The sequence below is a fragment of the Lycium ferocissimum genome, chromosome 2 (assembly GCF_029784015.1).
Source record: "Lycium ferocissimum isolate CSIRO_LF1 chromosome 2, AGI_CSIRO_Lferr_CH_V1, whole genome shotgun sequence".
Taxonomy (NCBI): Eukaryota; Viridiplantae; Streptophyta; class Magnoliopsida; order Solanales; family Solanaceae; genus Lycium; species Lycium ferocissimum.
Window position 1 is genome coordinate 59,388,751 of NC_081343.1, and position 26,387 is coordinate 59,415,137.

Consider the following 26,387-nt stretch of genomic DNA (forward strand, 5'->3'; position numbering starts at 1 on the left):
TTTAACCCTTGACTTGGAATATTTTGCCAAGAAGCTGATAATATACTAGTTCTGATTTAAAATGTCGATATCAAAATAACCATTTTTCTTGGGTAGCTTTTACTTGACGGATGTAACTTGCAAGAACATTAATCAAAGTATAGTCAAAGCATCACAAAGAGTTGGAAACAATATCCAACATATATAGCTGGAAGCTTCCGACTTATTGCAATGTGTTAGGCTTCTTCTAGACCCACCGCTATTTTCGGATAACTACCCTATAAAATTGAAGTGGCGGTCTAACGGGGAAACATAGCTTAAAAGATACACATATTTGAGTTTTGAAGTCAACTTTAATAGTATATTCTTTTAGGAATCAATTTTCCGAAATACAAGTTCTTGAGGAAGTAGTTTCTCTCATGTTAGAATATATTATGGAAGTAGTTGCAATAAAGTAACTTAATAATTTCCGGTGTTACTTTTTCACCTTTGAAGGTAGAGTTGTTGAAGAAAATAATTTATAAGCTGGTGGAAAGGTCTTTTAGAAAGAAAATTACGTTTCTTTGTAGAAATGGAAATGGGTTGGACAGCTGTAGATCTTTTTTTCTTGAAGAAAAATTGAGTATTTTACGAGTGTGTTTGCAACAAATTTTTGATATGGAAAATAAATTGCAACCACAAATATAAAGAGATTTTATTTATCAAGATTGTGAGTACAAATCTGTTTATTCCCTTGATTCTTCTCTTCTAATTTTTTTCCGTAATTCGAGGGTCATTAGTAGTCTATTTCTCGAACGTAGGATGATTTGGATTTGGATATGTGGACTTTTTTGGAATGTATTTGATCTCCATGCAAGGATATTGTGAATCTTCAAGTATTTAGTTGTCAAAATATCCTACCACATATGACTCTCTTTTTGAATACGACGTGAGCTTTATGGGATATTCGAGATGCTTTTTTAAGGGAATATGTTCAGCTTTATATAGGCGTAAGCTAGGGTCTGCGGTAGAGTAGCCTTCAAGAAACCCTAATAGATATCGGGCTTATCTTGTAGAGTCCAACAAAATTTCGATGTCTACATATCAAAAGAGTATTTTGCGGAAAAAATTATTCAGGAAATACTCTCAAAATAGAATTTCAATAATATTTGCCCAAAAAAAAAAAAATGGTCCAAGAAACTTAAACAAACACCAACTTGAAATATTTATAAACAAGTTTTGAAAGGAAAAAAGATCATGGACAATCTCAGAAGAAGATTTGAGGGCTTTTGATTATTGAGAAATTAACGAATAGGAATATGATATGGACGAATGTAAACGGCTTGTACCAAACCGACGCACGTCATATCTAACAACTCTCCATATACAGCTAAAAAATACTTAAATTTTTAGGTAAACTATCATTTGTTAGAGATTATTAGGATACCCGATTTTATCTTCCAAAAACCACTTTCTAGATGTGCTTTAATCAAAAGCTTAGCCCTTGAATTTTCGCCACGTCCGTTACTACATTATTGTTTCATTACGAATAAAAGTACTTGGAGATATAAACAATAGGGTTGGGATTGAGTGTGTTCTTTTTCCTCCCCAAATGGTGAACTCAATTCATAGTTTTATTTTTTCCTTTATGTTAATTTAAAAAACTAGTTAATTTTCTTTCAAATGCTATAAATTTTATTAAAGTCAAATAATTCTTTTTTTTGTGTGTGTGTGTGATAATCTTCTCATTGCATGCTTTTACAACTCATACTTCCTATTTTTAATGAAAAACTTAATGAGACTCTTTGTTATACCAATTAAATGGATACGTGTATTCTTATATATATTGTTATCAATTATTAATAATTAATTAATATGTCATTCTGACCTCGCTCAATTTTACTCACTTAACTATGAAAATTCGTGTGGTAAGAATTTTAAACAATTTTCTTCGTATTCCCTTGATTGTTTGTTTGATTAAAAAAAGCAAGAAAACTTGATATTCAATCTCCAAAAGGATCTAGTGATTCTTTATAATAGGTTTAGATAATCCGAACTGGACATTAAGTGCATTTCATTATGAGACTTGAAACCGAAAATGAGATAAAACGAAATAGAACAAATTTACAAAAATCCAATAAAAAGATTACACCATATTATGTGAATCCAATCGCACCCATACCTTTTTAATATCACATATACTTCAATCTAATTTCCTAATTATATCGTAGGCTCTCCCTTTTTCTTCATTAAAAATTTGATAAAAGAAACAAAGGACCTTCAATGATTTTCTTTAGTGGTGAAAAACAACATCACGAGAAATTACTTTGGAAAAGTAAAGTCCAGTTTCCCAAAAGAGAAAGTAGAGTGAAAAATCATTACAAAAAGAACCCTATGCAATTCCTTGTCAAAAAGGCCAAAAAAACAACATGAGGAAATCATGATGTACGGACTACAGTACACCAGTAGAATCTACAGTTCTTACTTGTTAGCCCATAAATCTCTCTGCACTTGCCAGTTGCCAGCCAACAATAACTACAGTAGAACATGGACACCAATATGGAAACTAAATAAAGTGGAGCCCATAAACCACCACCCAAACAAGTCCTAGGTGACCAAACTCCCACGCTTTCGTCTTTCACATGCAGTCATTGACGACTTTCTCCCACCATTTTACCCCTCTAACAAAACTACAAATGGAAGCTATTCTAAACTTCAACTCTAACAGCTTCCAACTCGTCAACCCAATATTTTTTTCTTTCTCCAAAACCCCCTTTATCTCGTCACCTTTTCTTTATTATTCTCCCCTTTCTCTTTTTCTCTTTCTTTGTCCCTGTATATATATTATACCTATAAAGAATCAGTCTTTTCTGTTTCTTTTAACACGAACATGGCTAATTCTAGTACAATTAGCAATTTTTTCGTTGCCCCTATTATTTTCTTGGCGATTCTGGGATTACACTTGAAGAGCAGTGATGGGTTTGGGACATTCGGGTTTGATATCCATCACAGGTATTCGGATCCGGTAAAGGGTATTTTGGACCTTCATGGGTTGCCTGAGAAAGGTAGTGTTGAGTATTATTCAGCTTGGACTCAACGTGATCGGTTTATCAAGGGCCGACACCTTGCTGATACAACTAATCAAAGTCCCCTCGCTTTTTCTGGAGGAAATGAAACTTTAAGGCTCAGTGCTTTGGGATTGTAAGCTCCCTCTATTTATTTTTTCTGTTTGCTTATTGCAATTGTTTATTTGCTGCTCTAGTTATTAGTATTGTTGTTTTTGGTGTTCTGCCTGTGGGTAATTATTCCTGATTGTGAACAAGTATGTGCCTCTCTGGAAGTTCTCTAGGAAAACAAGAAGAATAAAGATTTAGGCATGTTTCGTATGATGTCATATCAAACAGGATAGATAATTTTGTTCTTTTCTTCTCTATGTAAGTTTGCTTGGACTGGAATTTTGGGAAATTATTTGAATTTACTTTTAGGTGTGTTTGGTATTAATGGAAAATGTTCTCTTAGAAAATAATAGGTTTCTTACTTATATTTGTAAGAAGAAAAAATTCCCAAGCGCGCACATATATATATATATATATATATATATATATATATATATATAGGCAAACACTCTGGGTGTGGGATGGGGGCGGAGTGATGGGAGTGGGATGGTAGGAAGGGCTGTTAGGTTGGTGAGGAGAAAGACAATCAAATGTGAAATGTCATTAGAACTTGTATTTAGTCATATTTTGGCTTTTAAGAACTTGTTTTCCTAGAGAAAATATTTTTCAAAACATTTTGACTAATCAAACATGGAAAACCGGAAAATATTTTCTGGACAAAGTTTTCATCCATTCCAAACTCTCCCTTATTCTAGTTTCAGTTCCAAGTTCCAAACGGTTCATTCTTTTTCTGATTTTCCTCTCCTCTGCTGTCTCTTAACTCACCTCGAGACAAGGGATGGCTTGCATGACTGTAATTTATATGTTGTAAAGATAGAGTTGCAAAATCTGTAGTATCTATAGTTGTGAAGTAACTAATTATTTCTTCTTAAGGTGTAACTAACCTCCTTGGCAATTTCCAGCTTGCATTATGCAAATGTCACTGTGGGCACTCCCGGGCTATCATTTCTAGTGGCACTTGACACTGGCAGTGACTTATTTTGGCTACCATGTGATTGCAGCAAATGTGTGCGTGGCCTTGAGACGCGCTCTGGAAAGGTATGTTATTTCATCCTAGTACCTTTTCTTTCTAATTTCAAATGCTTAAAGAGTGTTTCTTTTTTGTTGATCATCCCTTCTGTATATTGACTTCTGAACTTCCTTTTGTAATGAAGAAATCTGCTGATAACACAATGGCTGCACACAGTAGCTTCTCTTCAACTGTCTTTTTCGGTCATTATAACAGTAATAGATTATATTCTAAGTTAACTCGATATGGAGTGGACGACGAAGTTAAGGCATTGTTTCTGTAAGGAAGATGTATAACTAACACAAAACGGATGGTTTCAACAAAATCAATATTTGCAAAGTGAGTTTGATGCATGATGTACTAACATTGAAAATAAAATTTCTATTCCATATAGTTCATGGCTTGTTAGTCATGGAAAAATTTGAAATTCTTACTAGCTCAAGTACTTTATAGTTTATTGTTTATACTCCACCGGAGTTTTCTTTCAGGAACAAAATTTCTTCTTTGCTCTTTGCCTTTGGCTTTTTATATTTCTGTATGTATTATTTCTTGGTTGACACTTATAATTGTCCTCCTTTCTTTCTTTGCTTTTGAAACAGCGAATAGATCTTAATATCTACAGCCGTAATACATCATCAACGAGTGAGGTTGTTCCCTGCAATGGCACTCTGTGTGGACAAAGGAATCGATGCTTAGCTTCACAGAACGCATGTGCCTACGGAGTTGCATATCTCTCCAATAACACCTCTTCAACAGGGGTACTGGTGGAAGACATCTTGCACTTAGAAACAAATAATGCTCAACAAAAAAGTATTAAGGCTCCAATTGCTCTGGGGTGGGTATGGTTACTTTTGGTTTAGAGCATGCTTGGAAGTTTTAACTACTCGAAAGATAGTCTTTATAACTAGTTTCCATTTCCCAAAACTGGTAAAGCAGTTTAATTGTTATCTTCTTTTGCGTTTCTTCATGCACCGTAATTTTTATTTTCTATGTCTTCCATTTCAGGTGTGGGATAAGACAAACTGGTGCATTTTTAACTGGCGCAGCACCTAATGGTCTATTTGGACTTGGTATGGAAAATATATCTGTTCCAAGCATGTTAGCAAGTAAAGGTTTTGCTGCAAATTCTTTCTCTATGTGCTTTGGGCCTGATGGTATGGGAAGAATAGTTTTTGGAGATAAAGGGAGTCCAGGCCAAGGAGAAACACCACTCAATCTTGATCAACCACAGTAAGCAGTCACTTTAATTTTCTGGTTTTAGCGTTAAGAGAAGTCCGAATTCAACTGAATATGTATTTACTTTTTTCTCTCTCTTCGAATGCAGCCCAACTTATAACATCAGCTTGACGGGAATAACAGTGGGAAACAAGAATACTGATTTTGATTTCACAGCCATTTTTGACTCTGGCACCTCATTCACATACTTGAACGACCCCGCTTACAAAGTCATTACAGAAAATGTGAGCAAAAAACTAACTGTATGAGTTCGAGTTGGAGTTTGTTCTCTATGTTTTAAAACTGAAAATATTTTGCTTCTTTTTTAGTTCAATTCTCAAGCAAAACAGCAACGTATTCAACCTGATGGCGAGATTCCTTTTGAATACTGCTACGGGATAAGGTGAACAGCTTTTAGATTATATTTTTTACATTCTTGATGTCCTTTGAACTCTCAGGACTAACGTGCTCATTTTTGCAGTGCAAATACAACTACCTTTGAAGTTCCTGATGTAAATTTTACAATGAAAGGTGGCAACCAGTTATATCTTCTTGATCCAATAATAATGCTCTCGCTCGAGGACGGTTCACGCGCTTATTGTTTAGGTGTTGTTAAAAGTGGGGATGTCAACATCATTGGACGTAAGTATCTATCAGTTGCTCCTGAGATTTTGTTCCTTTCCATTGAATTCTGCAATATAACTTGTACGGACACCAACTAATGATCTCACAATTATCGAGTGTTAGAAGTCTCAGTTCCTATCGATCTCTCGAGTCTTCGCATCCTCTTAATTTATAGATTATGGAAATGCGAATATGACACAGTGATATAAGTAAAATCAAGTCGATAACCAACTAGTAAAACTTGTTACATTGTAATAAACCGGAGCTATTTGTCGTTTTACTCGAATCCTCCGTGCTGTATTTGGAATATATGACACAAAACTAATACATGGATCTTTTTGCAGAAAATTTTATGACTGGCTATCGCATAATATTTGATCGGGAGAAGATGGTTTTGGGTTGGAAAGCATCAGATTGTGAGTTTGCATTCCTTTGTATGACCTTTTTAGTGTGCACACCTGCTCATGTTTTAACTGGAAACCTTTCTTGGCAGGTTATGATTCTGGAGAATCAAATGATAAATCGGCAACTATGCCAGTGAACAAGCAAAATTCTACTGAAGCCCCTTCGCCGGCCAGTGTGGTGCCAGAGGCCACCAAGGGAAATGGAAGTGGAAATGAACCCGCTACGTCATTTCCATCTGTTCCATCATCTAGACCTACAGGAAACAATGCACCACATTTCAATTCCTTCTATTGCCAACTTATGGCGGCTATGTTTTCCGTTTTTATCTATTATTTGATCATTATTTCTTCATGAGGCTTTTATTTGCCCTCTGTATAATATTGAGCTCTGTTAAAACATAGAATTGAAGTGTTCCACAGCATTTTTGATATTGCAGTTTATACGGATTATGTAGTGTAAATATAAATCTGATTTCTTACTATTTTTCCCGGTTTAGTTTAGAGACCTTTCTTTTATTAAAAATAGCCGGTAAAGGGTATTTTCTTCTTTTGGCTGTGTATGATACTTGAAATTAAAGCACTCCAGTGTGTGACCTAACATTAACGAAGAGAATAAAAATGATGAGATATCAAGTTTTACATACCATCAAAGACATCGACAAAACGCTAGGTGAGTTTTTCAGCCTAAGCCTATGTGAGGTGGTAGCAAGTGTATCCGATGAAATAGACAAGGCGTGTGCAAACTGGCTTCCACACTGTTGTATTGGGAGAAAAAACGATCCATGAAATTATACTTCTGTTAATTTAGTCGACCTTACTCTTCATGAAGACTAGCACAATAATCAGAAGCATCTGGAGCCGGCAAAATAAACAGTTAGGAGGAACATTGCAATTTCAATCTCGAATGAGGACAAAGGAACTGTATCAAGTTTACAGTTTACAACAGTTAAACCAAAAAATTGACAACTGTAAAACGTCCAACTGTGTAAAGGTAACACAGCAAAACAACAACGGATCATACCAAACATCAAAATATTTCTGCCCCTGCCCCTGCCCCACAACCATAAATTTAGACCTTACAGTAAAAAATAAAGGAAATGAAAAAAATAGAAGTTGCTATGTATTGAGATTCACTGCGGCCACTATTCACCCAACACTGAACCATGATTCATCTTCAGAAACCGTGCGTTTACTCCAATGAGAAGTCAGTCTTAGAGCGGAATTTATATAACCTCTTACTTTTCGCTCTCTTATTTTCTTCGCTTTCCGTCCTTTGCCCTTGCTCGACTTTTTTCATTCTCTTCAATTCCTCGCTCTTCATCAATCTTCTTTGCGCTTGCTCGGCTTTTTTCATTCTTTCCTACCACCTTACCTTGAGTAGGCAATGATAATTGTTGTGATTTCATCTTAATAGATTTAACTAAGGAAGATAGTTCGTGCTTCTCCTTTCTCAAAGGCAAATCATCCGACTGCAATTTTTCACTAGTTACTGCCTCTAATGTTCTGGATGGCTGCAGCGGTGCAGCTATTCCAGGCTGTTGCTTTTCCTTCACAATTCCTTCTTCGGCCTTGTGTTGCTTTTGCGCCAACTGCCGAGCATAAGCTGCACTCCTGAAACAACCAAAATAGACACCGTAAGCAAATGAAAAGAGCAAGCAGGCTTTGTTTTGGAGTTGGGATAAATGCCAGGCCAGTTTTGTTTACACACACGAATAAGAAATTTGAGTGAACAAGATGGGAAATACCGTTTGAACTGAGGATCTGTGGGGTCCAATGCGAAGAGTGGTGATTTAAAGAGAGATGAAAACCGTGGATCTTCATAATCTATACTTGGTAACTTGTCCTCCACTGGAATTTCTTTACCCTTCTTCCCCTTTGATCGTTTAGGTTTCATGTTGTAACCCTTCAAGTTAGCATCTCCTCCTTTGTCATCTGCAAGTAATAACTCCAGCTCTGCTCTACTTGCTTCAGCTTCTTCGGATGCTTCAAGGCTCTGTTTCCTTTTCCTGGTGCTCTTATCCTCTTTAGCAGAAGGCTCATCTATGAAAAAGTCCTCAGATTCTTCTATAGGTTCTCGATCACTATCGCTGCTCTCATCTTCTGATGAATCCTTGGAGTTACCTTTCCTGGACTTCTTTTTCTCCTTTTTCTTTCTGAGATAAGCTTCCCATACAGTTTCTGACTGTTTATCCTTCTTTTCTAAGATACGTTTGCTTAGATCTTCCAAGCCAGTGTTAAATGTGACCTCCATGTCCTGATCATCGTCCTCATTGTTTCCATCTGAACCCTCCCCAGACTGGAGCAACGCACGGTACGTATCTTGTTTTTTCTTCCTTTTGGCAGATTTATCTTCTGTGTCATCACCTTCCTCGCTAGCATCACTTTCACTCTCATCAGAAGCTAAAAACTCTTTCAACTCCAAATCTGCAAGCTGCCAACAGAGAAACAATATCAATATTTGCAGAGTAATAGCGAAAAACAGTATTGAGGAAAAGAAACAAGGTGACAAAATGAGGACTTTTTTAAATGCATTAAAATCTTAAAAGCTCAAAAACGAATATCCTTGATACTGGCAAGTGCAGCACAACCCTACCAGCAGCCATAATAGATAGCACAATACTAACACAGATTAATCCAGATACAGCTATGTTGCTCGGACTCGGTGTCGAGTGTCGGATACGGGTACGGATCTAGAGGTCGGATTCGGCATAATCTAAATTTTAAGATTCGGGGGTACGGATCTAGGTGCGGATACGGGTGCGGGGATTCGGCTAAAATAATTCAAAATTATAAGAAAAATAACTAAATCTATGCCTAGAAATAAAAAACAAAAATAATTTTTTATAGTTATGTTTCATTTATAATTAAATTTTAATTTTTAATTAACTTGAAACTCTTCTAGATACAATAAGTGTCCACTCTTCAAGAGCTCTCCGTTTCTTTCAATTTAGCCTCAAATTTTTTCTCAGATTGGTCCATGGATTTGGTCAAAGTATCCAATGTCGTTTTGACCAGATCCGACACGAATCCGGTGTCGGTGTCGGTGTCGGGTCGTGTCGGACACGGGTACGGCAGCAAAAGTGAGGGTCCGAGCAACATAGAGATACAGCACCTGTACGTATAAGCAAGCATGTGCACTTTATAGCACTATCCCACTTTATAGGCTCACTGACAACCAGAGGCGAATTCAGGATTTCAAGAGGATGGGTTCATCATTGCCGCTAAGATTTTTTTTTTATTTATTTAAAAAAAAAAAAAAAAGGACGCAAAAGTGCATTAAGTTGGGTTCGATCCTGCAACCTCAAGGGATTAAACCCAGCACTCAATCTTGTTTGACCATGTGTTCCTTCAGTTAATATTAGATATATTTTAAGAATTATATACATAATATACCGAGTTTAGTCGGGTGACCATGTGTTCACGTGACCCATTTTTCCTACCTAAATTCGCCCCTGCTGAGTTTATCCCACGTTTGGTTGGGATAAAATCGCAGTATAACTAATCACGGCATTAGTAGCTTCATCAAAAAAAAAAAAAACTAATCACGGCATTAGTTATCCCGGGATTGTAGTGTTATTTTATCCCTGTGGGAGGGTGGAATAACTACTCCGTGATAAGTTATCCTGGGATAACTTGTTTCCAACCAAACGACCCCTAAAAGACACATATATACACACTCTACAGCAAACAAGAGTAAACCTGTTCATCATTGAATTGTCTCTTCAAGGTCCTGATGCGCTGTGGCTCGTCCTCATCCCATGTAAGTTCAATATTGCTATGCTGCAGAGCTCGAGTGTGAAAATCTAGACCTTCATAATCTGCAGGGGCCTAAGTACCAAAAGAATATAATAATCAATCATCTAAATCATCATTTTCGTTTCTTCCCCCTTTTAAGAGAATAGTATCCTCTAGCAGGTAAAGTGAAGCAGACCAAAAAAAAAAAAAAAAAAAAAATTATCCTCCAAAGATGCAAAAGAAAAATGTTAGTGTCTTACTTATTAAAAAATATATTAGTATCTTATCAAGAAAAGGACAGTTAAAACATAATACAAAATTGAGAAGACGAAAAAATTGCTAAGACGATATCTTCTTTAGCAACAAGAATTACATATGCCTTGAGAACATTATTTTTGTAAGAAGCACTAGCTCTTAGAAACAGTTGTCGACTCCTCGTGCAAGACCAGAGAGCAGAGGGAAAAACAAGGGCGAAGAAGAAAGACTTGTCTTTTATCATTTTCCTTGGCAGAAGAGTAATCTCGGAAATAAAAGGAAAACATGCACACACACACAATTAGATCACTTTTTTAATTTGATGAAAACAAGCAGATAACTCAACATGTCTAAACTATAATATACTCAATAACAACCAATGAACACTTCAAACAGAAATGCAATTAGATTTTATATTTTCAGCCAATAATAACCACTAAAACTAAAGGCTCCTGTGATGACAAAGTGATATCATAAATTACCTCTGTTGCAATGTCACGTGGTTGATGCTTGAATTCCATGGAATCCGGAATAAACCTCAAATCTAATTTGTTTGATGTTCTTTCAAACTCAACCCCATCGCAAGTTTTGTAAAGGTAATCTGCTGTAGCAATTGAATCACATTCCACCACAGCATAATAATACCTGCAAAGTACAAAAGAAGTATCTTTAAAAGGAGACCCAAGGGAGATATAATGAAAGACATAGGAATTAATAAACACGGAATAGAGGAGCATAAGGCGAAAAGAGAAGAAGAAACAGAATATATTTTATGAAGGTTCATGAACAGGTTATCACTTTTAGTCAGCATAAAATGCAAGAATCACTTAAAGATACGTTACTCAGGAAAAGCACAGAACCATATTGTCACCTGAGCCGACTCATTTCATAAGCACGTAATTTCTTATTGTCAATTTCGTCGTCATCGTCATCTTCATCATCACTGTCTTCATCTTTTTCATTTTCATCATCAAATAGGCCAATTGGACCATTGACAGCCTCCTCTTCCATACGCTTGAGTCCAAAGTCAGATGGATAGACAGCAACCGATATTATTTGACCCCCTTTTGGGAGAAGGGAGTTCAATAGCACATACAAGTCAACTGCCTACATAGCGTAACCAGGTAACAGAGAAGAGAACTTAATAGCACAATAGAAGTTAAATACATAAAAGCATAGTTTGGTTAATGGCTAGTTATTACGGAATATAATGCAGGGTTATTATGAGGTGAATAATAATGTAGGGTGCAGTGAAAAACAATTATTATATGGGATTCCTACTTTAAGGGAATTTTGTCTTTAGATATTCTAGTCCAGGCATTGCTACTAAACATATTATTATTTCACATTATCTAGCATAAATATTAGTAGTATTTAAATTTCCGCATAAGTTATGCCAAAAAAGTAGCACAGAGTTTAATACTGAAAACTAAACAATAGAGATTTATACCAGCATCATTCTAGATCACCTTACAACCCCTTGTACATTATATATGACAAAACCAAGGTTCAATCCACAATATGACCACAGTAGGGTACAGATAACTTTTATGGTCTCACGATGAATAACAGCTAACACTATCATATATTTAGACAAATACATGAATTCATAGAAGGTCTCCCACATATTCTGAGTTCTGACTGTCTTCTATTTCTTTTAGTTTGTAAGTTCGTCCAGAAACGAATAAATTTCTGCGTGCAACTCGATTTCAAAGCTAATCAATACTTCTCTGCAATGAATCAATATATAACTTTTTTATTGGCTATACCTGTTCATAACTATTGCTATGTTCAAAATTGAATGCTCAGAATCTCTTAAAAATTTACTCCAGTATACAGAAATGCTCAAACTGTTATGCCAAGGTTTCTATGAGACATTAAGACAACCCCAGTAAATGGTCAAGTAAAACTGAATCAAGTAAATTCTCATCCCAACCAATTCAACAGTCTGCAGGTCAAAATTTATCTTGATAAGGTTGGTTTAAACGATTACGTTACAGTATTGTTAATGAAAAACAACTATAATTAGCATGTGAAAGAACAAAAGTTCCAAATTCAACGCCTTTCTAGGAAAGATTCCCTTTTCCACATTGAAAAAACCAAAGAACTCACCTTTACTCTACCCCAATCCATGTTAACAACTGCAAGCCTCTTAGTTTCCTTGTCAATTTCAGGCACATCCTCTTTCTGTTTCGCTCCAAAAGAAAAAATTGAAAAAATCATTAGACACCATAAATCCAAATTTCATACCCAAACAAAAATTCTCTCTTTCTCATTGTATACCTGCATGAAAGTGTCTTCCTCCTCTGAGGAAACCTCACCACTTTCATCATCAGAATCAGAATCAGAATCCTCTGTACTTGCCAATGAATCATCACTTTCCAACTCCTCATCTTCTTCGGACTCTGATGATGCAACCACAACTTTCTTCAATTTAAGGTCCTCAATTTCTTCCTCACTTGTCCCGCTTTCACTATCGCTTTGTTCTTCTTCCTCTTCTTCATCAGATTTTCCAAGATTGGCATTGATTTTCTTAATTAATGGAGATGTAATGGGCTGTTAAATATAGTGAATGAGGCTTTATTAGAAAAAGCAAATGTGTAAGACTAAATTGAATTCTACATTCAATTTTAAAGAGTATAATAGTGGGAGGTATTTGTAGAGACTCACCGGTACTATTATCATAGTCTCTTACTACTCCCACTATCCCAATTCACGTGATACAGAAATACCTATGGCTTGTTTTAGACCACAAATTTCAAAAATATTCTATTTTTTAAACTCTGTGCCTACTCAAACTATATCGCATAAATTGGGACGGAGGGAGTACTTATTATGATTCTTTTTTAAAATGTGTACTATATGACTTTTGCTTGTACTCTGTCAAATTCAAATTCTAGTACAGTTTATGATTACAGAAACTGGAAAACCTACGGTATGCTACAGAATTGTAATATTTCAGATTGTATCATCACCTTTGATTTCTCCTTCTGCCTCTTGTGTTTTTCACCATCTTCTTCCTCTGCTGCTTGTTCTTCTTCCTGAATGTGGTAATAATGGTTAAGAGGGTTATTAGAGGAGGATTTATTACGGGGTTTGCCTCTAATATCAGTGGGCGCTTTTGATGATGTGAAGTTTTTGTCAGTGAACATACGGTTAAATCTAGAATCAATTGTGACTTTCGACTTTTTCTGTGGCGGTTCACGGAATCTAGGGTCTGAGTGTAATGCCGCAAATCTAGAATCATCGATGATGTTTTTCTCAGTTTTATTTCCTTTACTGCTTTCATCTATGGCGGCAGGGGAGGTATTGGCCGGTCTTTTTCCCTTTTTGGTGTTATTATCTTTGTTTTTGGACGCCATGAGTATGTTGTTCTTTGTTGCTAAAACCCTGGATGTTATGTTATTACAGACAATATGACTGATGAGGAAGAAGACGGCGACGATGGCGAGATTGGGTCAATGGATATTTAGAGCCCAATAGTTTAGTCCAATGATAGGGGTCATTTGCACGATTGACCTTTAAAGGCAATGGTCTTTAATTTTTGGCCCTCAAATCCTTCGCTTAATACCTCGAGGTCCTGGGTTTGAATTCAGGCTCAATAAAAAAAAAAAAAAATATCGCAAGGTAGATGTTGTAGTAAAATTATGCCTATTCGGGGAAAAGTTAGGCCTTAAGTCAAATTTTTAGCCAAAATTAGGTCTATTGGGGCAAAAGTCAGGCCTTAAGTCAGAGGTTTGCAAAATTCGAGCTAAATAATTTTTTTTTTTTTTTTTTAATCCTTAAGGCATAAGTTGAATGCCTAAAAGTAGAGTTTGAAACCCAACTTATGCCTTGCGAATTCAAACTCTACCTTACTAATTTTTTTTAAATTTTTTTATTGAACGGGGCTTCGAACCAGGAACCAAGGGGCTTATAGCGAAGGACAAAAATTAAAGACCAGTGCCTTTGAAGGATGTTTCGCGCAAAAAACACATGATGTTTCCTGATGAGCCCAACCCAAATGCTTAACTGAATCAAAAGCCCATCCATTACATGTGAGTTGATAATGGGCGAATTGCACAAAATAGCTGTTTTTAGATCCCCAATTTAAACAATAACTAGACATTTTAGATAATACAAGCGTAGTTTCAGATATTGAAATGTAAAACGATTTCTGCTTGAAATTTATGTTGGCTATAAAAAATTGTGTACTTACGATTTTCAAATTTAGGCACATGAACTAAGGATTACGGATTCTGCTTAAGCTGGCTATAAAAGCTTATGAACTCATGCTTTTCATTTAGACACCTGAATTAATAATTGTACTGATGGAACAACTAATTATCTATAGTAATTCTAAAGCTGCAACTTATATAAGAAATGCAATACATAAGACATGTTTTAATGATTTAAAATTAACTGCTAGTGTAAAATTTAGTATTTATTATCAGTGTATATAAGTTGAATCTGCTAAGAAATACTTAATCCCATTTCTGAAAATCTCGATCAGTACAAAGCCACCTTGCGTTCCTAACTACCAATCACATCACTAATGCTGTATCCTTTCGCCAAATTATTATAACTAACAAAAATTAGTCTTAGATAACAAGCCAGAACAACATGGGTAACGGTTTTGATGTTTCAATTTCATCTACTTTACCAGTAATGTCTTTTACTAAAGGGGAAGTTGTTTTTCCTTTCTTTTCCTAATTAGAAAACGGTGACGCTCCAAAAAATTTTTCTCTATTGTTTTCTGCTGAAACCAGTAAGTATTATTTATATATGCCAAAGAATATAAAAACTATAGTAAGATTATTGAAGTTCAAGATAATACTTATCCGTCTATTTTATGAACATGAAAATGGACTAACGACAAGGTTTAAAATGAAAAAGAAAAGGAAGGAGAATGATTTATAGCTGTTTAGTGCAAAATAAGTTCTTTATTTTTTAAAAACTTATTTTTTGATAAGTGCTTATTTGAAAAAAAAAGTGAAGTGTTTGGCCAAACTTTTGGAGAAAATAAGTCTTCAAGGGAGTAATAGGCAGCTTTTTAAAAAAAAAAATAATTTTACCCAAAAGCACTTTTTTGAAAAAGAGAGAAACATACACATAAACACTTTTAAAAGTTTAGCCAAACACTAATCTACTCAAAAGTCTTTTTTTAAATTAATTACTAAACACAAACTGCTTTTCACCAAAAGTACTTTTTTGAAAAATACTTTTTAAAATAAGTTGATTTTAGAAATTTGGCCAAACAGGCTATTAGTATGCTTCAAAAGCACTCGATTATGAAAAGGAATATGCCTGTTACCAAATCCACTGTTAGAGCTAACATTTTCAATTTCAGACTCCAACAATCATTTCTTAAATCTGTCTTTGTCTTTCAGAACATCCCTATATATAGCTTGCTAATTTTTCTTATTCTTCAACACAAATCATCTGATTCTTACCACTAATTAGGAATTACATTCTTTGCAGGATTTAGCTAAACTAGAAGCAATGTCATCCTCTTCTGCATTAATCTTTTTCAGCTCATTGCTAATTTTCTCATTAATTTTTGGCAAAATACATCAAATGCACCCCAAACTATTAGCCTGTTTGGCCAAGCTTCTAAAATCAGCTTATTTTAAAAAGTACTTTTTTTTAAAAGTACTTTTCAAAAAAGCACTTTTGGCGAAAAACAGTTTGTGTTTGGCCAATTAATTAAAAAAGCACTTTTGAGCAGCAATTAGTGTTTGGCTGTTTTTAAAAAGTCATCTATTTGTATTTTCTCAAAAGTATTTTTCAAAAAAGTGCTTTTGGGCAAAAAGCCTGTTTTTTTAGCTCAAAAATCAAGCTGCTACTCTCCGGAAAGCACTTATTTTCTCCCAAAAGCCGGCCAAACACCTCACTTTTTTTCAAATAAGCACTTACCGAAAAAATAAGTACTTTTTTTTAAAAATGTTTCATAAACAGACTATATATATCTAAAAAGTCGAGTTCACACTCCAACTATTTGGGCGACGTATTACACCCTTAATCATGTAAAATGTGGATTTAATATCACCTTGATACACATATAACCACTTGCATAAAGGGAGGTGTGTGTGTTCGCCACATCAGCAACATGTCAACGCCACGTTGGATATCTTTTAAATTTTAATTTTATGTTATTTTCCTTTTATTTATTCATTTGATTTTCTTTTGTTAATTATATTTACATTAATTAATTCCTAATTAACCATAAAACCCTCCCATAATTACTTCTTCTCCATCATTAAACCATCTCACCACCTCATTTCACTAGAATCACCATATCCGTCACCACCCCCACCACCAATTTCACCAAAACCATATCCGCCGCCACCAAATTTGCCACCACCCATTTCACCACCACCGTATCTGCCACTACCACCACAATCAATTTCATTACCACCGTCAAACCTACCATCAAACCCACCACCGCAAAATAAAAAAATTAACCATAAATTTCACCACCCCCAACCAAATCAACCATTAAATCGCTTCACAACTACTGCCACTATAAGAAATTGCAAACAATCACCATAAATTCAAGATCCGCAACTAAATTCACCACCGAAATTACATCACCACCATCGAAAATTCAGTTTTGCTCCCCTTTTTTGCAATAAAATTCAGTTTTATTCACCACCGGTTGTGCTTATGGGTGGATTAGGCTCAAATGTGCATTGAAAATTTGGCGTTTGGACAATTATTCCTCCGGTGGCGGCGGCGCCACCGCCTGGAATCAGTGAGCTGCAAGCTCTTTTTTTTTCTTTTTTTTTTTAATTTTTTTTTTATGAACACCTGCAAGCTCCATTATTCACTGTTATAAATAGTCTCCACAATTATCTCTTAACTATAAATCTTGACTCTTTTAATCTTCCACATCAAGAGAAAAAGATCTTCCTTGTATTTTCTCTACCTACTGTCTCGTTTTAGGTAGGTAGACGAAGGGTATGGGGGTGGCGTGAAGGTGGAAGAGAAGAGGGTTGGTGGTGATGAAATGGAGGAGGAGGACATGAAAATAAAGTCAGTTTTATTATTATTATTATTATTATTATTATTATTATTATTATTATTATTTTACTACTTCACTCTCCTATTATTTAAATATAATTTGTTTTTGTGCCACATCAGCTTTTAGGATGGTATTAAATTCGTTTTTATAATATTCGGGTGTAATAGGTCGCTTGTATAGTTTAAGTGTGATATCGACATTTTGAATATAGATTAAGGGTCATTTGATGTATTTTCTTGGAAATGCACTTAGTTCAAATTACTATGAGAACACATGCCCTCAAGTTGAAGATATTGTCACACAAGTTGTCACCGAAGCATCAAAGAAGGACAAAACTATCCCTGCTACCCTTCTAAGTTCTAAGGATGCACTTCCATGATTGTTTAATAAGGGTAACTTTTCGCACTTTTTGAACAAATCTAATTACTATTATTTTTGTTATTCCTCCTGATTTTTTTCAATTTTCCCACAGGGGTGCGACGCTTCAGTGTTACTGAACTTCAAGAAAAACACTGCAGAAAAAGATGCCCTCCTAATGTTTCTTTGCATGCATTCTATTTTATTGATAGTGCAAAGAAAGTCATTGAAGCCCTTTGCCCTGGCATAGTCTCCTGTGCTGATATCTTAGCCTTTGCTGCCAGAGATTCTGTTGTCATTATAAGCAAACATTATTGCTCAAGCAGAATTGTACTTGCTGAATTATCTGACCACTTATCTAAAAGTTTAAATTGCAACGAAGAGTATACACGTTTATTTACTTAGTAGGCGTTTGGCCATGAAAACCAAATATGTTTCACTTTATTTGGAATTTTGAAGCTGGAGTTGAAGGTGGACTTGTGTTTGGTTATAGTTTCTGCAAAAAATATTTGGTTGCTTGAATATACTGAAAGTGAAAAAAGTGAAAACAAAATTTTAGGGCCAAACGAGTCCTTAATTATGTCTTCGCCGTTATTCACTTCGGAACTGAAATTCTTTTTACATATAACTTAATGCTGTAATGCTATTGTGGGCAGTCTGGTGGACCTTTTTGGGACGTGCCTAAAGGAAGAAAAGATGGAAGAACATCACGAGCCAGTGAAACTAGACAATTGCCAGCTCCCACTTTCAACATATCCCAACTTCAACAGAGCTTCTCTCAAAGAGGATTATCACTGGAAGACCTTGTTGCTCTCTCAGGTCATCTATCCAAACAATTATATAATGAATTTAACTTATATACACTTATTTTATACTATCAGTATGTAGTAACTTCTTGTCAAGTTACCTGTCTTACTGCATCCAAGTTACTAATTCCACTTATTAACGTCTCTTGTATTTGAGCTAATAATTAACAAATGATGTGTCTAAATCTGCAGGTGGACACACATTAGGTTTCTCTCATTGTTCATCTTTCAGCAACAGGATACACAACTTCAATACCACCCATGATGTTGACCCAACATTACATCCATCTTTGGCTGCAACTTTAAAGGGCATTTGTCCACTGAAAAACAGGGCTAAAAATGCTGGAATTCCCATGGATCCTTCCTCAACGACGTTCGACAATACATATTACAAGTTAATTCTTCAGAAAAAGAGCCTGTTCTCTTCAGACCAAGCTTTGCTCAGTATTCCTAAGACAAAAAGTCTGGTTTCTGAATTTGCTAGCTCAAAAGAAGCTTTCTTTAAGGCTTTTGCTAATTCCATGATTAAAATGAGCAGCATAAATGGAGGTCGAGAGGTCAGAAGGGTCTGTAGGGTAGCTAAGTAATTACTATTAATCCTTCCAAATTAATGATAATCCAGGGTGCAGTGGTCTCCATTTGTTTCGTCATACCCTGGGTCAAAAAAAAAAAAACCGCGCTAATCGACATCCGAATGCAAAGTTATGACCATTAAAGTTTCAGCAATTTACAACTAGTTTTCTACCTATGCTCCTATCCTTATTTTTTATTTACGTGAGTGAAAAGGCCGCCGATATTATTGTACGCTAAAAAAAAAATTAAGTTCTATATAAAATATTTATATTCTGACGTTTTGAAACGCGACTAATCTTCGGTCAAAGTATGAAAAAAACCTTAAAGATAACAAGTTTTACTTCGAGGCACTGTATAACCCCTAAAACGACGATCCAAACATATATGTATATTTGATGTAATAAGCTGACATTATTTTACGCTAAAAAAAAAATATGAAGTTCTATATAAAATATTTATATTCCGGTGTTTTGAAACGTGACTAATCTTCGGTCAAAGTACGGAAAAAAGCTTAATTTTGAGTTTGATTTCCAAAGAACAAAGATGACAAGTTTCCAAGCAAACAAAACTTACTTCGGGGCACTTTACAACCCCTAAAACGATGATCCAAACGTTTAGGAATACTTGATGTAATGAGCCTACATTATTTTACGCAAAAAAATATATTAAGTTCTATGTAAAATATCGATATTTCAGGATTTTGAAACATGACTAATCTTTGCCCAAAGTATGAAAAAAACGTGATTTTGATAGCTTAAAAAAAAGAAAAAAAAAAAAAAGTACCCTCTTTCACGCACAGAATCTGTGCGTGAAACCTAGTTTGTTTTTTTTTTTTTAATGGGTTAGTTTGGTTCCAAAAGTTATTTTTTGGGTTAAAAAAGTTTCGGGTCCTCAATTTGATCATTTTATATAGTATACTTGGTGCTTTTTGTGCTTGAACAGAGTGCATAGCTGCTTTTTATTTACACAAAATGACAAAAAAGCCAAGAAACCTTCACTCAACTGTCATGTGTGTCCTACCTTTTGCAGTGTGGGCCCAAGAGAGTATTTAAGGAGCCGTTTGGACATGATTTCATCTCATGAGATGAAATCGTGAGAGATTTAAATTATGTTTGGACATGCAATTTGGATTTCTTAAGTTGCAGTTTTTTTATAAACATAAAAACCCCACAAGTTGTGAAAACCATCAAAATTTTTCAATTCTTATACAATCTTACCAAATGAGTAAATCATAGTTCATAATAAAATCAATACGCTACTAGAAGGTCTTTCTGAAAAATACAACATCAATTGATCAAACTTTAGTTCAATAAAAAGAAAAATTTAATATGAATAGTAATGTAACTATTCTTTAATATAATCCTCCCACATGGTACGAACAATATATCTACCAACTTATGATTGGTAAACATGATTGATAAATATATCTACCAATTTATGGGTCTTTTTTTTACAAACTATAAACATGTGGGTCAAATTTTACATTTATATTTTTTGAAATCATGATTTCAAATCCCAAATCATGTATTTTTGGATGATTTGGGATTCATTTCATGAAATCAAAGATGAACTCGCATGTTCAAACGCTAATTTCATTTCATGATTTCAACTTATGAGATGAAATTGCATGTCCAAACGCCTACTAAATAAATGTGTTACAATTGGAGCGCTGTAGTTGGCTACTGTGGCTACAATATAAATATGTGTGCCGCCTTGACCAAATTGTCCCTTTGCTCGGGACCCACATGGATGCATTTGACACAATAGTTTGAACTTCCCATGTCACACAACTCTTATCCATTCTAAGACCATAGTTTGAACTTTCCATATCACGCAACTGTCAAGTCGCAACTCTCAACTCTCAATTGCACTTTTAAACATACATCATACTTCTGTATCTGTTTTTAAGGTTTTCGGTGCGTATTTAGCTAACACAGGAGGGCATGCAAGTGTAGCTATGAAAAATAAAAACTACAAAATAGAATGGGAGAGTAACTACTACCAACCAAATCACACGTAAACAAACAAGTATGTAAAAAGCAATAAATATTTTTTCTCTAATGTGTCATTTTGTTTGAACGTTCAAGTTTTACGATTTGAAATTTAGTAATTAGAAGCTTTTTAGTATTTTCTTTTTGCAGTCACACGCCAAACTTGTTAACCATTTAACGTTGAAATAATTTGTTTAGTATATATGTAAACGATATGTGATGAGACCATAGCTACATTAAAGCTTCAAAAGATGAAATCATAAAATTAATTATAAAAAAGAGCACATTTTAAGTACAAGCAACTTTAACGTTTATTTCAAAATGAAGCTTCAAGGAAAAATTTTAAAGGTCTCTAATGCTTCAAAATACATGACAAAAGGAGGATTATATTGAATTGCTCATGAACTTTTTTAATCATTCAATGCAATCACATATTAATTAGAAAAGAGGTTTCATGTGATATTACTTTGTAATAGAAAATCAAAGAAAAAAATGTCTTCCTTAAGAGACTAATAAAACAATATGACTTTGTTCATGTTGGGCGCGAGCAACGCCCGGGTTATCCTCACTAGTCCCTGTACAAAAGGCCAAAAAAACAACATGAGGAAATCATGAATATACAGACTACAGTACTCTAACAGCTTCCAACTCGTCAATCCTATATTTTTTTTCTTTCTCTAAAACCCCCTTTGTCTCCTCACCTTTTCTTAATTATTCTCCCTTTTCTCTTTCTTTGTCCCTGTATATATATTATACCTATAAAGAATCAGTCTTTTCTGTTTCTTTTAACACGAACATGGCTAATTCTTGTACAATTAGCAATTTTTTCGTTGCCCCTATTATTTTCTTGGCGATTCTGGGATTACAGTTAAAGAGCAGTGATGGGTTTGGGACATTCGGGTTTGATATCCATCACAGGTATTCGGACCCGGTAAAGGGTATTTTGGACCTTCATGGGTTGCCTGAGAAAGGTAGTGTTGAGTATTATTCAGCTTGGACTCAACGTGATCGGTTTATCAAGGGCCGACACCTTGCTGATACAACTAATCAAAGTCCCCTCGCTTTTTCTGGAGGAAATGAAACTTTAAGGCTCAGTGCTTTGGGATTGTAAGCTCCCTCTATTTATTTTTTCTGTTTGCTTTTTGCAATTGTTTTGTTTGCTGCTCTAGTTGTTATTATTGTTATTTTTGTTGCTTTTGGTGTTCTACATGTGGATAATTGTTCCTGATTGTGAACAAGTACATCTCTGGAAGTTCTCTAGGAAAACAAGAAGAATAAAGATTAGGCATGTTTTGTATGATGCATATGAAACAGGATAGATAATTTTGTTCTATACTTCTCTATGTAAGTTTGCTTGGACTGGAATTTTGGGAAATTATTTAAACTTACTTTTAAGTGTATTTGATATTAATGGAAAATGTTCTCTTAGAAAATAATCGGTTTCTTACTTATTTTTATTGTTTGCTAAGTAAGCAGAAAAAATTCCTCAAGAGCATTTATATATATTCTAGACAAACATCATGGGGGTAGGGTGATGGGGAGTGGGGTGGTAGGAAGGGGTGTTAGGGGGAGTGGGGAGAAGACAATCAACGTTAAATATCACTCACGGGAATTGTTTTCTTGGAGAATATTTTTCAAAACATTTTGACTGATCAAACATGGAAAACCGGAAAATATTTTCTGGAGAAAGTTTTCATCCATTCCAAACTCTCCCTTATTCTAGTTCCAGTTCCAAGTTCCAAACTTTTCATTCTTTTTCTGATTTTCCTCTCCTCTGCTGTCTCTTAACTCATCTCGAGACAAGGGATGGCTTGCGTGTCTGTAATTTATATGTTGTAAAGATAGAGTTGCAAAATCTGTAGTATCTATAGTTGTGATGTAACTAATTATTTCTTCTTAAGGTGTAACTAACCTCCTTGGCAATTTCCAGCTTGCATTATGCAAATGTCACTGTGGGCACTCCCGGGCTATCATTTCTAGTGGCACTTGACACTGGCAGTGACTTATTTTGGCTACCATGTGATTGCAGCAAATGTGTGCGTGGCCTTGAGACGCGCTCTGGAAAGGTATGTTATTTCATCCTAGTACCTTTTCTTTCTACTTTCAAATGCTTAAAGACAACAACAACAACAACAACAACCCAGTGAAATCCCAAAACGTGAGGTCTGGGGAGGGTAGAGTGTACGCAGACCTTAATCCTACCAAGGTAGGACGGCTGTTTCCGAAAGACCCTCGGCTCAATAAAAAGCATAAAAAGAGGTCAGATAAGGTTAAGAGATTCAAAGCGATATGGAAATGAAATAACGCAAGCGACACAGATAACATAGGATAATCAAAGCACAGGAAATAACAGATAATAGCAGAAATCAGAGCACAAGAAATTATACTGCGATAATACAACAACTAATAAGGAAGGATAACGAGACTATCTACTAGCCTTCTACCCTAATCTGGGTCCTCCAAACCCTCCTATCTAAGGTCATGTCCTCGGTAAGCTGTAACTGCGCCATGTCGTGTCTAATTACCTCTCCCCAATACTTCTTCGGGCTACCCCTTCCTCGTCTGAAACCATCCATGGCCAACCTCTCACACCTCCGCACTGGGGCATCTGTGTCTCTCCTCTTCACATGCTTAAAGAGTGTTTCTTTTTTGTTGATCATCCCTTCTGTATATTGACTTCTGAACTTCCTTTTGTAATGAAGAAATCTGCTGATAACACAATGGCTGCGCACAGTAGCTTCTCTTCAACTGTCTTTTTCGGTCATTATAACAGTAATAGATTATATTCTAAGTTAACACGATATGGAGTGGACGACGAAGTTAAGGCATGGTTTCTGTAAGGAAGATACATAACTAACACGAAACGGATGATTTCAACAAAATCAATATTTGCAAAGTGAGTTTGATGCATGATATACTAACATTGAAAATAAAATTTCTATTCCATATAGTTCATGGCTTGTTAGTCATTGAAAAATTTGAGATTCTTACTAGCTCAAGTACTTTGTAGTTTATTGTCTATAATCCACCGGAGTTTTCTTTCAGATACAAAATTTCTTCTTTGCTCTTTTGCCTTTGGCTTCTTATATTTCTGTACGTATTATTTCTTGGTTGACACTTATAATTGTCCTCCTTTCTTTCTTTGCTTTTGAAACAGCGAATAAATCTTAATATCTACAGCCCTAATACATCATCAACGAGTGAGGTTGTTCCCTGCAATGGCACTCTGTGTGGACAAGGGAATCGATGCTTAGCTTCAAAGAACGCATGTGCTTACGGATTTGCATATCTCTCCAATAACACCTCATCAACTGGGGTACTGGTGGAAGACATCTTGCACTTAGAAACAAATAATGCTCAACAAAAAAGTATTGAGGCTCCAATTGCTCTGGGGTGGGTATGGTTACTTTTGGTTTAGAGCATACTTGGAAGTTTTAACTACTCGGATGATAATCTTTATAACTAGTTTCCATTTCCCAAAATTGGTAAAGCAGTTTAATTAGGATCTTCTTTTGCGTTTCTTCATGCACCATAATTTTTATTTTCTCTTTCTTCCATTTCAGGTGTGGGATAAGACAAACTGGTCTATTTTTAACTGGCGCAGCTCCTAATGGTCTATTTGGACTTGGTATGGAAAATATATCTGTTCCTAGCATGTTAGCAAGTAAAGGTCTTGCTGCAAATTCTTTCTCTATGTGCTTTGGGCCTGATGGTATGGGAAGAATAGTTTTTGGAGATAAAGGGAGTCCAGGCCAAGGAGAAACACCACTCAATCTTGATCGACAGTAAGCAGTCACTTTAATTTTCTGGTTTTAGCGTTAAGAGAAGTCCGAATCCAACTGAATATGTATTTACTTTTTTTCTCTCTCTCCGAATGCAGCCCAACTTATAACATCAGCTTGACCGGAATAACAGTGGGAAACAAGAACACTGATTTTGATTTCACAGCCATTTTTGACTCTGGCACCTCATTCACATACTTGAACGACCCCGCTTACAAAGTCATTACAGAAAATGTGAGCAAAAAACTAACTGTATGAGTTCGAGTTGGAGTTTGTTCTCTATGTTTTAAAACTGAAAATATTTTGCTTCTTTTTTAGATCAATTCTCAAGCAAAACAGCAACGTATTCAACCTGATGGCGAGATTCCTTTTGAATACTGCTACGGGATAAGGTGAACCAGCTTTTAGATTATATTTTTTACTCTCTTGATGTCCTTTGAACTCTCAGGACTAACCTGCTCCGTTTACGCAGTGCAAATCAAACTACCTTTGAAGTTCCTGGTGTAAATTTGACAATGAAAGGTGGCAACCAGTTATATCTTCTTGATCCGATAGTAGTGCTCTCGCTCGAGGACGGTTCAAGCGCATATTGTTTAGGTGTTGTGAAAAGTGGGGATGTCAACCTCATTGGGCGTAAGTATCTATCAGTTGCTCCTGAGATTTTGTTCCTTTCCATTGAATTCTGCAATATAACTTGCACGGACATAAACTAATGATCTCACAATTATCGAGTGTTTGAAGTCTTAGTTCCTATCGATCTCTCGAGTCTTCGCATCCTCTTAATTTATAGATTTTGGAAATGTGAATATGACACAGTGATGTAAGTAAAATCAAGTCGATAACCAACTAGTAAAACTTGTTACATTGTAATAAACCGGAGCTATTTGTCGATTTACTCGAATCCTCTGTGCTGTATTTGGAATATATGACACAAAACTAATACATGGATCTTTTTGCAGAAAATTTTATGACTGGCTATCGCGTAATATTTGATCGGGAGAAGATGGTTTTGGGTTGGAAAGCATCTGATTGTGAGTTTGCAGTCCTTTGTATGACCTTTTTAATGTGCACACCTGCTCATGTTTTAACTGGAAACCTTTCTTGGCAGGTTATGATTCTGGAGAATCAAACGATAAATCGGCAACTATGCCAGTGAACAAGCATAATTCTACTGAAGCCCCTTCGCCGGCCAGTGTAGTGCCAGAGGCCACTAAGGGAAATGGAAGTGGAAATGAACCCCCTACGTCATTTCCATCTGTTCCATCATCTAGACCTACAGGAAACAATGCACCACATTTCAATTCCTTCTATCAACTTATGGTGGCTATGTTTTCCGTTTTTAGCTATTATTTGATCATTATTTCTTCATGAGGCTTTTATTTGCCCTCTGTATAATATTGAGCTCAGTTAAAGCATAGAATTGAAGTGTTCCACAGCATTTTTGATATTGCAGTTTATACGGATTATGTACTGTAAATATAAATCTGATTTCTTACTAT

The 26,387-nt window shown here is 35.5% G+C and overlaps 4 protein-coding genes across 5 annotated transcripts; 3 read left to right on the forward strand and 1 right to left on the reverse strand.

Moving 5' to 3' along the window:
• The first annotated feature begins 2,659 nt into the window (after positions 1 to 2,659).
• LOC132046402 (aspartyl protease family protein 1-like) lies at positions 2,660 to 6,868 on the forward strand. The gene is made up of 9 exons (XM_059437027.1): positions 2,660 to 3,159; positions 4,037 to 4,172; positions 4,743 to 4,978; positions 5,149 to 5,373; positions 5,468 to 5,603; positions 5,688 to 5,761; positions 5,840 to 6,000; positions 6,327 to 6,398; positions 6,476 to 6,868. Exons 1-9 carry the CDS (start codon positions 2,849 to 2,851, stop codon positions 6,739 to 6,741), a joined length of 1,617 nt encoding a protein of 538 aa, XP_059293010.1. The 5' UTR covers positions 2,660 to 2,848; the 3' UTR covers positions 6,742 to 6,868.
• Positions 6,869 to 7,253: 385 nt separating this feature from the next.
• On the reverse strand, positions 7,254 to 13,832 carry LOC132046401 (pre-rRNA-processing protein ESF1). Of its 2 annotated transcripts, none has more exons than XM_059437026.1 (8): positions 13,352 to 13,832; positions 12,660 to 12,908; positions 12,489 to 12,563; positions 11,248 to 11,483; positions 10,859 to 11,021; positions 10,086 to 10,214; positions 8,132 to 8,817; positions 7,254 to 7,997 (listed from the first exon to the last, which is right to left on the reverse strand). In XM_059437026.1, the coding sequence occupies exons 1-8, from the start codon at positions 13,736 to 13,738 to the stop codon at positions 7,637 to 7,639; spliced, it is 2,286 nt and encodes a 761-aa protein (XP_059293009.1). In that variant the 5' UTR covers positions 13,739 to 13,832; the 3' UTR covers positions 7,254 to 7,636. The 2 variants fall into 2 exon arrangements, with proteins under 2 accessions (XP_059293009.1, XP_059293008.1); XM_059437025.1 differs by having other exon boundaries at positions 12,660 to 12,932.
• A 3,208-nt stretch (positions 13,833 to 17,040) lies between these two features.
• LOC132047818 (peroxidase 64-like) lies at positions 17,041 to 19,172 on the forward strand. The gene is made up of 8 exons (XM_059438802.1): positions 17,041 to 17,109; positions 17,305 to 17,390; positions 17,506 to 17,509; positions 17,591 to 17,735; positions 17,852 to 18,066; positions 18,196 to 18,277; positions 18,376 to 18,555; positions 18,735 to 19,172. Exons 1-8 carry the CDS (start codon positions 17,041 to 17,043, stop codon positions 19,127 to 19,129), a joined length of 1,176 nt encoding a protein of 391 aa, XP_059294785.1. The 3' UTR covers positions 19,130 to 19,172.
• A 2,642-nt stretch (positions 19,173 to 21,814) lies between these two features.
• LOC132046405 (aspartyl protease family protein 1-like) lies at positions 21,815 to 26,325 on the forward strand. Its single transcript, XM_059437030.1, has 9 exons — positions 21,815 to 22,213; positions 23,037 to 23,172; positions 24,264 to 24,499; positions 24,670 to 24,891; positions 24,987 to 25,122; positions 25,207 to 25,280; positions 25,361 to 25,521; positions 25,848 to 25,919; positions 25,997 to 26,325. The coding sequence occupies exons 1-9, from the start codon at positions 21,903 to 21,905 to the stop codon at positions 26,257 to 26,259; spliced, it is 1,611 nt and encodes a 536-aa protein (XP_059293013.1). The 5' UTR covers positions 21,815 to 21,902; the 3' UTR covers positions 26,260 to 26,325.
• The last annotated feature ends 62 nt before the right edge of the window (positions 26,326 to 26,387 follow it).